Source organism: Epithele typhae (assembly GCF_022376455.1).
Source record: "Epithele typhae strain CBS 203.58 chromosome Unknown BXZ73scaffold_74, whole genome shotgun sequence".
NCBI classification, from domain to species: domain Eukaryota; kingdom Fungi; phylum Basidiomycota; class Agaricomycetes; order Polyporales; family Epitheliaceae; genus Epithele; species Epithele typhae.
In genome coordinates, this window is record NW_025954265.1 from 1 (window position 1) to 12,860 (window position 12,860).

At 55.4% G+C, this 12,860-nt stretch overlaps 4 protein-coding genes across 4 annotated transcripts; 1 reads left to right on the forward strand and 3 right to left on the reverse strand.

Annotated features, from left to right (window-relative positions):
- Positions 1-888: 888 nt before the first annotated feature.
- BXZ73DRAFT_81164 (uncharacterized protein) lies at positions 889-1,641 on the reverse strand (the record flags this gene model as incomplete). The annotated part of the gene is made up of 1 exon (XM_048023449.1): positions 889-1,641. One exon carries the CDS (start codon positions 1,639-1,641, stop codon positions 889-891), a length of 753 nt encoding a protein of 250 aa, XP_047873160.1.
- A 3,644-nt stretch (positions 1,642-5,285) lies between these two features.
- Positions 5,286-5,903, reverse strand: BXZ73DRAFT_53950 (uncharacterized protein; the record flags this gene model as incomplete). The annotated part of the gene is made up of 1 exon (XM_048021090.1): positions 5,286-5,903. A coding segment is annotated over one exon (618 nt), but the record flags the coding sequence as incomplete, so codon positions are not given.
- A 2,545-nt stretch (positions 5,904-8,448) lies between these two features.
- On the reverse strand, positions 8,449-9,913 carry BXZ73DRAFT_81166 (uncharacterized protein; the record flags this gene model as incomplete). Its single annotated transcript, XM_048023450.1, is given in 2 exon segments — positions 8,449-8,601; positions 8,621-9,913. 2 exon segments carry the CDS (start codon positions 9,911-9,913, stop codon positions 8,449-8,451), a joined length of 1,446 nt encoding a protein of 481 aa, XP_047873162.1.
- Positions 9,914-10,555: 642 nt separating this feature from the next.
- BXZ73DRAFT_53948 (uncharacterized protein) lies at positions 10,556-11,222 on the forward strand (the record flags this gene model as incomplete). Its single annotated transcript, XM_048021089.1, has 2 exons — positions 10,556-10,831; positions 10,995-11,222. Coding segments are annotated over 2 exons (504 nt in total), but the record flags the coding sequence as incomplete, so codon positions are not given.
- Between the last annotated feature and the right edge of the window lie 1,638 nt (positions 11,223-12,860).

Consider the following 12,860-nt stretch of genomic DNA (forward strand, 5'->3'; position numbering starts at 1 on the left):
AAGATGGGGCGCGCGATGTGGCAGTGGTGGCGGCAGCTTCCAAAGGCTTCCTGTCGTTGCGGGATGCTTCTTTATGTGCGCATTGTCTACATATGGTTTTTAAAAATGCCCTGGGTTATATGGCGATGTAGTCTAGTTGTCTATGATGCTGTAGTCAGTGCTAGAATTGTGGTGGTCTCATGGTTCGAATCCTGGAGTATGTATTTTTTTTCAATTGTTGCCACTGGTTGTACATCCAGAAGTGAATTTTCTGTCTGTCCCTCGTTTTATTCATGTGTGCCATGCGCAAGTCCACGGCATGTCCCGGCTGTCCGATGAACGAGTCAGTGTCCCATATTACACTCGCTTGTTTTTACATTGCGTGAAAGTACTTGCAGAATTCTGTCACTCCCGCAATTGGAGTGTAGCAACGCCATACAGACCCGCACTGTGGGCCCAGGACCCAGCGGCCATGCCTCCTGCTGCTGACATGAGTCTTTCTGCACCTTGCATGCAGATAGCCACCTTGTTAAGTTCCAGCGAAGCGGTTCGTAGGATTCCTCCTGACGATCGTCGTAGTCACTCAGTTGTTCAGACAGGGCGCTCTTCGAGAGAAGGCTACAGCCCTTGGATCGTCGCTCGAGTGTTCGAGGCGACGCGATGAACGAGACTTAAGGGACGGACGAACGGACAAAGAAACACACACGGACTGATGGTGGTAAAGAGTAGAGTGAGGATCGTGCCGCGCTCCTGCGGAGCGCGTTTATATACATGAACAGAACAAAGAACTGATCCGGACGAGAGAGAGAGATTACGCTAACATATCTAATCTAATCTAGACTCGTCCCATGACATGCCTCCCCCAGCGTAGAATCGAATCTCGAAGAACGTAAAAGGGAGCAGAGTAAGCTAATCAACGTCCATGCCGACTTCGAGCGGAGTCATGGATAGAGTCGGTACTAATCCATGTGTAGTCGACCGCGGCGTGACAGTCCAGAGAAACCGGCCGGGGCGACGAGCTCTCTCGTACTCGGTGATAACTCCGGATACTACGGAGACGAGGTCGAACCCGTGAAGAACGCCGGGGTTCGCGTTTACAACGAGGATGTCGTCGCAGTAGACCAGGACGTAGATGTCGGCGACTCCGAGGACGTTGGCGATGGCGCGAAGGATGCCACGGCTTCGCATCGCCTCGGCGATGAGATCCGCGCCTAGACAAGTCTTCTGGAGACTCCTCGCCGAGAGTACGTCGCCGTAATCTTCTCCGATTATCACCCACGAGGGCGAGAACGAATGCGGGGTCCACCTCCAAGCAGACATCTCTCCGTGAGTCCCGACCGAGGTCCGCATGGCTCTCGCGATCCAGTCCATGGATGCGTGCGCGCATTGCTGGTAGTCGTACCAGGTTTTCGCCCAGACGGATCGAGGGGTTGGTCCGGAGAGTTGGTTGTAGTCCGGGTAACATTGTAGGAAGAGGAGGACGGGGAAAGGAGGAAAGTCTGATCCGAGCTCGGAGAGCCGCGAGATTGAAGTCCACATCGGCGCTGGCGGCGATCTCGTCGGGGACGATAGCGTTGGAAGCAAGGCGGACGACTCGGAGGAGATAAAGAAGGCGTTCGTGGAGGGTGGCGGAAAGCGTGACTTGGAGCTCGCACGTGTCATCGTCGTTGACGCGAAGATCCCGCGTGAGCGCTAATGCCGCGACGTCTAAGTTGAAGAGGAGGATCGTAGCGAAGAGGTAGAAGGGCAATCCCATACGACCGGATTCCCGTTCGAGAGTGGAGGGCATGATGAAGATGAAGAGGGGTTTTGTCGCGGTTGCGAGTGAGCCGGCGCTGGTTGACGATGAGTTCCGTCTGGTGACGAGTAGCGCTGGTGTTCTGTCTTCTTATCCTCGTCGTCCGCCATATCGTGGCTGTGGCACTCCGCTCCTCTTTTCTTTCTTCTCTTGCAGACGCGAGCTGATGCGTATGTTCCCCGGTGGTGAGTGGCATTCCTCCGTGTTCGAAGCGGTAGTGTGTTTCATCCTTTGCTTTGTCTGGTGTGCTGCTTCGAACGCTGTTGAGATTGGATCTTCTCGGACAAGTTGCATCGACAACTCAATCTTATCTGATCCCTTGGGCTCATGCGCCTCCGACTTCTCCTTCGTCTCGTGTTGATCGGTGAGTGTTCCTCGTGCTGGGCCCTTATCGCGCTGATCCCACACTTGCAGGACTTCGGGAGCATTGCGTAATTGATCTCGTGTGAGCCATTCGTCTTCGTGGCTGGGTCTTCCCACCCATCTCGCCTTGTAGAGTATCTTGCGACGCCCGTCTTTGCCTTGCACGGCTTTCTCTCCAACTATCCGCTCGACTTCTTCTTCTGGCAGCTCTTCAAAGCTATCTCGACTCATTCGTTTCGTTGGTCGATCTCCAAACTCTGGTGGCGACGATCGATACGGTTCCAGGTGCGCGATATTGATTACCGGGTGGATCTTGTACGAGGTGGGTAGTCGCAGTTGATACGCTACTGCGTTGAGTTTTCTAATGACTTCGAATGGGCCGTCGAATTTCATTAGTAACTTGCGTCCTCTTCCAGTCTCCTTCCTCAGAAGCTCGAGACTGTGGGGGTTGATCAAGACCAAGTCTCCTTCCTCGAACTCATAGTTGAGTCGGCCCTTATCATAAGCTCTCTTCTGGTACGCTTGAGCCAGTTTGATCGCTTGTTGCGCTTGGTGCTGATCTGCTCTGAATTGTGCAGCCATCTCGTCGGCGATTTGATGTCTAGACAGTTCGCTTTGCGGACTCTCCTCCCCCAGACTCCCTCCCCCACTCAAATCGCGAGGAGTTGGCCTGGCAACGCTGCGTGGAGAGGATAGCATGGTCGCGCCGGTGATGGGAGTGTATCCCCGCAGGAGATACGCAGGTGCGTAGTTGGTTGGCTCGTAGCGCAATCTCGATGGTCTGGTTGAGAATCTCAGACTGTCCGTCGCTCTGAGGATGATGCGCAGTGGTGAGTGCTCGCTTGATGTTCATGTTCTTGCAGAGCTGTCCCCAGAAATCGCTTCTCCACTTTGCATCCCGATCGGTGATGATCTGGCGAGGTAGCCCGTAGTGAGCAACCACGTGTTTGAAGTAAAGGTCTGCTGTCTCGATCGCTGATGTTGTCGTTGTTGTAGGTATGAACATCCCATACTTCGTCAGCTTGTCGACGATGGTTAGTACGTTGTCGTAACCGTCTGAAAGGGGTAACTCGGGTACGTGATCCATACAGACGACTTCGAAGGGCTGACTCGGGATAGGGATAGGACGAAGCAGTCCAACCCCTCCGTGTCGACGTGGTTTGATCTTCTGACACACATCGCATGTCGCCGTGAAGTGCTTGATATCGCGTGACATGCGCGGCCAGAAGTAAACCGTTGCTATGCGATTGTACGTCCGGTGATATCCTCCGTGAGCTCCTTCTGTCTTCTCATCGTGGCAATCTCTCATCACTTGTGTGCGTAGCTCCTTCGGTACACACAGCTTGCTCGCCCCGTTCCAGTCCTCGAAGTACAAGAGCCCGTCGTCGCTGAGGTAGTACTGAGAGTATGTAGGCTTCTCGGGATCGTCGTTTCGTATCGCTGCCAATACTGACGTGAAATACTCGTCTTGTAGGTAGGCAAGCTTCCACGCTTCCGCGTTCTCCGGTGCAAAACCAATCAGCAGCGAGTGCGTAGTCGCGGCACAGTATCCCGAGTTGGGCAGGTCGGATGCGTCCTCGACTGCCGTGTCGACGTTGATGGCCCTGATATTTGCTGTATTCAGGGTCTTGACGTGTTTGGACGCAACGGTGAGCAGTTTCTCCTCAAACCTTGGACCCAGTTCCTCATACGCGTTCCTCAGAATGTCTTCCGCTTGTTCTCCCAATGTAAGTACCACACCATCCAACTCGTTTGGCCCTCGCTGTTCTGGTACGCGTCGACGAAGGCGTGAGACTGGGTCTACGTTGGAGTGTACTCGGCCAGCTCGGTGTACGATTCGCAATCCGGGGAATGCAGCGAACGTCGTTCCCCAGGTCTGCAGACGACGATTGACATTGTGGAAAGAACGCCCCCAGGTCAGCGCCGCGTGGTCCGTGATCGCAAGGATCGGGCTTGTGCCCTCGATGTAAGGTTGAAACTTGATTAGTCCTTCTCGCAGTGCTAACGCTTCGCGCTCTGTAGCGGAATAGTTTCTTTCTGCTGGCTTCAAGATTCGTGACCAGTACGCTATGACGCGTTCGATGTGGACGATTGTGTCCTCGAAGTCCTCTGCCCAGTCACCTGTCGGAGGGACGTCCGGATCTCCCTTGGCAACTTGCGCTACGAGCGAAGGTATGGGTTCCTTTTTCTCGTATGTTTGTCGCAGTCTGTCGTACAACTTGGTCCCCTTCAGGTCTCGTATGGCTATGGGTTGGATCTGTTGCAAGATAGCCGCCAACCCATAGTCGCAGGCGTCCGAATATACACGGTATGGACGGTCAGCCATAGCGTGTGCGCGAACGGGGGCTTGCGTGAGTACTTGTTTACTCAGCTCAAACGCCTCTTGATGAACGTCTTCCCATTCCCATTCGCGTTCCTTTTTCAGGAGATTGAAGAGTGGTGCCGCTATCCACGCATAGAAGGGTATGTATGACGAGAAGTACACCATCATTCCCAGGAACGTGTGCAGTTCTGCTGTGTTCTTGGGCGGTGCGAGATCAAGGATGGCCTGTACTTTGTCTCGGTGCGTTGATAACCCGAGTCGTGATACTTTCTGACCTAGTAGGAGCAGTTGACGATACGCGAAGTGACATTTCGGGAGTGATAGTGTCAAGCCCGCGAGGATTATGGCTAGGAGGACATGATCGAGGTGGGTGACGTGTTCGCCGAAGGTCTTTGAATACACAATGATATCGTCTATATAGACGAGTGCGAAAATCCATAGGAAGGGAGCGAGTACGCGTTGCATCTCGCGTTGAAAGATACTCGGCCCGTTTCGTAGGCCGAAGGGCATTCGCGTGAACTGATATAGACCTCGGTGAGTTCTGAACGCCGTCTTGGGTCTGTCCTCCGTTGCGATGCTGATCTGTGTGAACCCTGACAGGGCATCCATTGTCGACAGCCATTGTGCTCCGGACAGTTCCTTCATGATGTCTTCTTGTCTCGGTAATGGGAATTCGTCCGGAACGGTCATCTCGTTCAGTCTACGATAGTCAACAACCATGCGAGGCTTATTGTTGCGGTATGTGATGAAGGCAGGGGCTCCCCAGGGTGATATTGACGGTTCGATTACCCCCAGTGTTAGCCATTTGTCCATTTGCTGATCGATCACTTCGCGTTTCGCTGGGGATGCAGGGAATGGTGGCAATGAGACTTCTTTGGCGTTCGCTCGTAGTGGGATTGTACATTCCGTGTTCTTCGCCTCCCCTAACCGTCCGTCGAGGGCGAAGGCAGCTCGGTTCTTGGTGAGTACTTCCACGAGACGTTGTCTATCCTCCCCTCTGACTTCGCTCGAGATGTCTAGGTTCGACAGAAATTCTTCCAGCGCTACATCGTCCGGTGGTGGTTCGGAAGTCTTTGGTCCGCCTTCCAGAGGTTCCTCTGCGAGTGGATCCTCTCCCACGTCCTTGCTAGCTCGTGCGGTTGTTAGGTCGCCTTCGGGTTCTGCTCGAGTAAGTCCGACCCCTTTGTCGTGAAGTTGTTGACTGACAAGATGTCGTACTAGGTTGGCGTGTGCAGTCATGCGATCTATCTCCTCCACGGAGAAACTACCCTTGTGATCCAGCCATTGCTCTGGTGCGCGCGCAATTCCTAGTAATTGCCCCTTTCCGATCTTGACTGGGAACGACGAGAAGTTCGCGACTGGAATCCGTGGGCATGCTGAGGAGATCAGCGTGTCCGGTGCACCGTAAACGTCTTCGACATTCCGCGTGAAGTTGAACATTCGTTCGACGAGAAGTGGTGAGCCGTGTTCCTCGAAGCTGGCTGTCACTTCCACTAATTTCGACTGTCCAGGACCGATGGTAGTCTCCTCCTTCGCTCGTACTTCTTCGCTAGGCTTCAGGGTTTCGGGTTCGTCGACGTCTACCTTTGCCGACACCCGGAAGGATCGCCCTTCTTCGTCGAGTAGGACTGGCTGCCCGACCGAGTTCTGAGCGTCCGCGTACAAGTTTGATGATCCGAAGGTTACGCGGGTACGTCCTTCTTCGCGCAATATGGATACGGAATACTGATCTGCGAAGTCGTTTCCCAGTAGGAAGGGTGCCGTCATGCCTTTCACAACGTAGGCATCCACGGTTAGTTTGACGAGACTCCGGGATTGAGTGGCGAAATAGATATCCAGTGGTACGTAGCCGGTAATCGTTGCGTTGCCTGTGACTTGTACTAATCGTATCTTCTGTCCTGTTCGCGGCCGCGGTCCGTCAGGTATTGCTTCTAACGCTCGCTGTGATATGAGCGTGATGTCGGAGCCGGAGTCGATGATAGCAGAGACAGGAGTGGAGTGTGGGTCGTGGAGGTGTACTGGAAGAGTGGTGGCTTGTGCGCCGAGGAAGGTACATCCTGGCGGTCGTGTCATATGCTTCCTGAGAGGTATGACGTTGTCGGTTTCTTCCGTAGCATGGGCTTTGAAAGCGGAGCAGAAGGTAGCGTCGAAATTGTCCTGTTCTCGACGCACGGCATTCTGGGTTCTCGCGATATAGGTCTGACTTTCTACCGCAGGCTGTTCCCTCGAACGTGACGGCGCTTTTCCAGGATCTGGAGGAAAGGCGTCAGAGGCCGAGGGTGCGCTCAAAAATCCGTCGATGAAGGGTAGGGTGTCCCTGCATCGCTGTCGTCGTTGTCGTCGTCCATGGACTCGAAGTAAGCTTCTTCATACTCTTGCTCACCCGCTCTTTCAGTGTCGCTGAGAGGACTTCTCGCTAGGTTCACCCGTGCCAGTTTCTCGCCCTTGCGCGCATGTCGACAATCTCGGTCCCAGTGCTTCGGATTCCCGCAGTGACGGCACGGTCGGCGGCCCCGCTCGTCCGGAGGGTTCTTCGAGACCGAGCGGTCGAGTGGGAATGGGTAGTCGTTGGTGGTTGGTGCTCTTTCGCTTGTGCCCACGTTTACGCGTGCGGATGGTTTCCAATGTGGTCGGTTGTGTGAGTACGAATCTCTTTCTCCCATGAAGGTCTCCATTTTCATGAGATGCTCCTCGTTCAGATGCATGTCCATCTGGAGCTCGGCTGCGGTTCTGTAGTCGGACCAGCGCAGGATACCGGTATGCCACGCTGTCGGTACCGTCTCCGAGATATAGCTGATGATGTCTCGGTCGTTGGCTTGCATCGTCAAGAGGATCAGTTCGCGTTTGCGAATGAAGTATTCGCTTGGGGTTTCCTTCTCGTGGCCCTTGTCGCGGTACCTTGCAGCGATTGCGTCTTTCTTGGTGCGTTCCATCCATGATGGGCTCATGTAGTATTTGCCTATTGTTGATCGCAGATTCGACCAATCCAGCTCGCACCACCTACGAAGATCCTCCGGAAGGGAGTCGTACCAGTCTGCTGCGCGACCCACCAGTCGTCGAGGTACGACCTGTCCTAGCTGTTCCTGTACGTCCGCTGAGATCTTGGCTAGACCGTTGATGTAGATCAGCCATTTGACGAGCTTGGAGGTATCTCCGTCCCATGTGTTGACCTCGGTGACTTTCATTTTCATGTCAAAGCGTACTCCAAGGGATGACTTCCCTCCATCAGGACGTGGGTTTCCCCTTGTGTCGCGCGCGTCGCTTCCTGGTGGTCCGCGGTGAGGAGGTCCTCCCCCCGGTGGCCCGCCGTGCGGAGGTCCTCCGTCGGGCGGCCCACCGTGTGGAGGTCCTCCCCCAGGTTGTCCACGGTGTGGTGGTCCTCCTCCGAGCGGTCCGACGTATGGATGACCCCCTCCTGGTGGTCCGTTGTTCGGTGGGCCTCCGCTAGGGGAGTCTCCTCCAGGTGATCCTCCGCTTGGAGGTCCTCCCCCTCCGGGTGGTCCGCTGCACGGGTATCCTCTTCCTGGAGGTCCGTCGTGCGGGGGTCCTCTGCCAGGGAGTCTGTCACGCGGGGTTCTCTCTCCCGATGGGCTGTTGAACGGAGGTCCTCCTCCACTGGGCGATCCGCCGTGAGGAGGTCCTCCTCCGGTCTGTTCATTGTATCGAACCCCATAGTACTGGTGTTTATCGCCGTAGTATAGCCCTTGTGAGTGCGAGGTACTCCTCTTCGTGTCATAGGTCGCGGAGTGATAACCCATCGTGTGTGGTTGGAACAGTCCCGGTGTTTGAGCTGTGGGGCGCTCCATCCAAAAGGCTCCCGTTGGTCGCTCTGTTTGCGTCGGGGTCCCCGCAGTTTGGTGTGGGTGAATCACGTTGCCCGGAGAGGAACGGTCCACGCGCGTGTCAGGATGGGCCTCGTGATCAGAGGAAGTCGTCACGCGGATTGAAGACGGGGTGCTCATCCAGCTCGAGTCCGCGTTGTACGTCAATGACTGCGCAATACGCGGTTCTGGTGCTCGAGGCTGATCCTCCTGCCCGAATATCTGTTGCAGTCCTGCGGTGTGCACAGGTGGATGTATTTGGAGTGATCCTCCCCAGCGAGCCTGCGTGTCTCCTCGTGACGTCTCTGCTTTGTGTTCTATTGGTGCGATAGGTACAATGTTCACGAGATGCGGAGGTGCATCACGGAGTATCGGTGGGTACTCCTCGTGGTATTCATTCCGGAGGGACGTCGTATCTGTGGGATACTCGTGACGAGCCAGTGTTGCCACGGGCTTGATCTCAGACACCTCATGCTGCCGTAGTGCGCCTTGCGTCGAGAGTGCGGCTTGTGCTCGCGTGAGAGCTCTCCCCACGATCTCCTTGGCAGGAGTCGGCCACTTTTCGGGCATCCCTGCGGGGGTGTAGAACTTCGTCTGAGGTTCCTCCCGCGTCAGTGAGTGTTCTTCGGCACACTGCTGGTAGGTGACGTTTGGTGTGCGTAAGCCGTTGACGGGGGAAGGAGGGCGGAATTCGTTCACGGATTCGGGTTCGCCGAGTCGCAGAGCAGGCAGGTCGTCATCGTCGGGCTGCTCGGATTTCTCAGTGAAGGTGTGGACGTCGGCTAACGTTTGTAGGAAACTTTCGACTTCGCGTTGAAAGCAGACAGACAGGATGTCGTAATTACTCTCGGAATGCATCCGCATGCAGGTCGTGCTGTCTCGGCCCCAAACGGGAACAAGCGGAAGTCGTCTATCGGCGATCACAAAGGATGGAGCGGCTTCCGCGCGACGTTGTCCCAACATGAGGGCGAGCTCGTCCATGTCGACAGGATCAGGCCAGAGACGATCCTTCCTCGTTGCTAGCATGCGCGGAGAGGCCACGATGTCAAGGAGAAGGTAACGTTCCTTGCGAAACACTCCGCTTCCGAGGACGAGTCGGAGATGGTTCTGTTTGCTGGGTCGGAGTGTCTGTCGTCCTGTGTATTCATGGCCAGCCTTCAATGCGGTGATCACGAACTTCTTGCGTTCCAGGTCTTGCAAGATATCGCCGATATAGTCGTAGACGGAGCCGTGGATTGAGGTAACTCTGTCCGCACGATATTCTAAGGCATGTGTTTCCGTGGCGCTCGTGATGTCAAAGAACCCATCCCGTGCGACTGATGCCACTCCCGAGTGCACGGTGCTCAATGGAGACGATGTCCGGGGTGTGTGAAGGTTCTCGCCGGGCCACTTCGTCTCGACTGTGATCCTGGGAGGTGGAATGGTGATTGGAGTCGGCGAAACGATCGGGGTAGGGGATGAAATTGGAGTGGGTGTCTTTGTCTCGGGTGGGCGACGATCAGTCTCGTCCGGCGGCTCGTGGCCGTTGATGACTCCGTTAGTGGGAGCAGCGAGTTGTGGCGAGGGTGTAGTTGGTTGGGGCATAGATTGATGACGATTGTTCTTCTTCTTGTTGTTACGTTGAGCCATGGTGAGAGACGATCGAGAGAGGAACTCGGGGTGTCCACCAATTGTTAAGTTCCAGCGAAGCGGTTCGTAGGATTCCTCCTGACGATCGTCGTAGTCAATCAGTTGTTCAGACAGGGCGCTCTTCGAGAGAAGGCTACAGCCCTTGGATCGTCGCTCGAGTGTTCGAGGCGACGCGATGAACGAGACTTAAGGGACGGACGAACGGACAAAGAAACACACACGGACTGATGGTGGTAAAGAGTAGAGTGAGGATCGTGCCGCGCTCCTGCGGAGCGCGTTTATATACATGAACAGAACAAAGAACTGATCCGGACGAGAGAGAGAGATTACGCTAACATATCTAATCTAATCTAGACTCGTCCCATGACACACCTACTTATGACTGACCGAAACCCAGATGATTCGGTGGCAGAGGGATCGGATGTCGAGCTCAATGAAGAGAACCGCAGTCTTGATGGGGATGCAGAGATCTTGTATGGCGGGAACGAGGACGACTGGGTGGACGACGCGGGGAAGTTGACAGAGAAGGGGATGGAGGCGTTCCTCCAGAATGTCGTGCCTGTCTGGCAGACCCTAGCCAAGGTTGGCGTACGGACGATCATTTGTAGAGCATAAACTCACCTCGACCCTGTTTGCCCACAGCTTCGCAACATTGCCGTAAAGATCAAGGGGTCCCCGACCGTCTTGATGCCTGCGTGGAACAAGCTGTTAGCGCAACTCGGGCTCAAAGCACAGGTCATCCCTATCGACGTCCGCACTCAATGGAACTCTACACTCACCTTGGTTGATACAGCTGTTGAGGTGCGCACACCCATCGCGGTGTTCTGTGCATCAGATGAGGGGAGTGATGTGCTGGGTTCGTTTGCACTGACCCCACACGAGTGGCTCATCACAGAGCAGCTCGTCGACGCGCTGAAGGTGCGAACCTTGTTTTAGCAGCTGTACAGTTGATACTCACGGTCTGTCCACCGGCGGCTTTCATGCGTGTTTGTCGACTTCTGCAACGTTCGCCTCACACTCCCGGGTCCCCTGCTTCTCTCTCTCTCTCTCTGCTTCATTGTTGGCACACTAGATCTTCAAGGATGCCACTGAGTTCTTCTCTTGCGACACGCCCAACCTCGCCCACGTCATTCCGGTCATGGACAAGATTGACAAAGAGCTCACTGTCAAGAACCAGCCGGGCAGCTTGTTCCGGCCAAGGGTCCCGTACGACCCTGCTATCCGTGCCGTGTTCGGCTTCGCAAAGCAGATGCTCCACAAGTACTACGACCTCACCGACTCTGTTGAGGCGTACCGTATTGGGCTATGACTGAGTGTTTTAGAATCTGCGCTACTTCGTTTGACTACAACGTGCTTTGTCAGTCCTCCACTCGACGTACAAGGACGACTACTTCGTGGCCCTGAAGTGGGACGAGGGTATGATTGAGACGGCCATTGAGCTCGTCCAGGACGAGTTCAATGTCTCGAACAATGCTCCTGACACCCATGCGGCTTCCAACTCGGAGGATCCCATAGAATCGGACCGTCAGGCCAACAATACTGCACCAGTACGTCACCATTGGTTCGCTCTTCTTCTTGCCGTGTTACTCATGTCGCATTGTGCTCCCACAGAAGGACGGCCGGAGCAGCAAGAACATGTTCGATTCTGTGTCGTTCTTGCCCGAGGACTTCACCAAGTCTGCAGCCCCTAGTACCCGCGACGAACTCACACGATACCTTGCATTGCCACGCAACCCTCACGGTACCAGTGGTGGCAAGATCACGCAAGCAGCTTCCCTCGCCTCAGCCGCATGGCGTTGGACTATCTCACAATCCCAGGTTCGTCCTCATTGCTCCACTCTTTCCATGACCATTGCGCTTACTCCACGCTTCTGACAGCTACCTCCATTGATGTTGAACGTATTTTCAGCCGTGGCTGGCACCTCATCCCCTACACGCGCAACCGCATGTCCGCGCAGACGACGCGCGCTCTGCTGTGTCTCGGAGCCTGGTCCGAGCTTGAGCTCATCGACAAGAACGTCTTGAAAAACGTGGGCAAGCTCGATGTAATCGATGAGGTGGGCTCAGACTATGAGATGGATGATGATTGGGATCACATCGACACATCGGACAATGAGATGTCGGACTAGAATGCATGTACGTATACTGCCTGGTATCCCTCGTGCGCACCGTCTTGAGCGCGCCATCTCCCTTGCACGCGCTTTCTCGTCCACACCATCTTGCCCTCGCTGTCACATCGCCCAGCACACCGTCTCGCCCATGCCGTTTCCTGCAGACCGTCTCGCACGTGCCACCTCGCCCATGCCATCGAGTCGCTCACTGTGTCGTCTCCTGCGGACCGTTTCGTGCGCACCGTCTCACGCATGCGCTGGCATCGTGTCGCATGCACTGTCTCGCGCGCGGTCTTGCATGCACACTCTCGTATGCAGCATCGAGTCACTGCCGTCCTAGCCTATCCTGTTCACCCACGGGTGCCTGCCACGGGTGCACACCCGTGAGATACCCTTCCTACCCGTGTGCAAGCTGACCCTCGGGTCTACGGGTGCGGGTGTGCGCGGGTAGTACGGGTGCGGGTCTAGTCAAAATCACCCGAGGGTCACCCGTGGTGAACCCTAGGCTGCAAGGACGGCTTGGGTCGGCGTGGAAGGCGTATGAGAAGTTTATCTGTGGGTTGGATTGGGGCTATTGGCTCGTCAGAGCGGGCACACCAATGAAGAACATGCGACACAGCATGAGAACCCTCCTCCGACTCAGCAGAAAGCTCATCATCATCACCATCTACATTGGTGGCTGCATCTTCGATGTGCACGTCTTCCAGGTCCCATTTGATGCCGCTCCATGAGCGGGAAAGATTGGGATCGACTTTCCCGTCATCGTCGAAGGGATCCGCAGGCTCAGTGTCGTGGTCGGAACCGTCGATCTCATCGGAATGTTGCACCTGCATGCT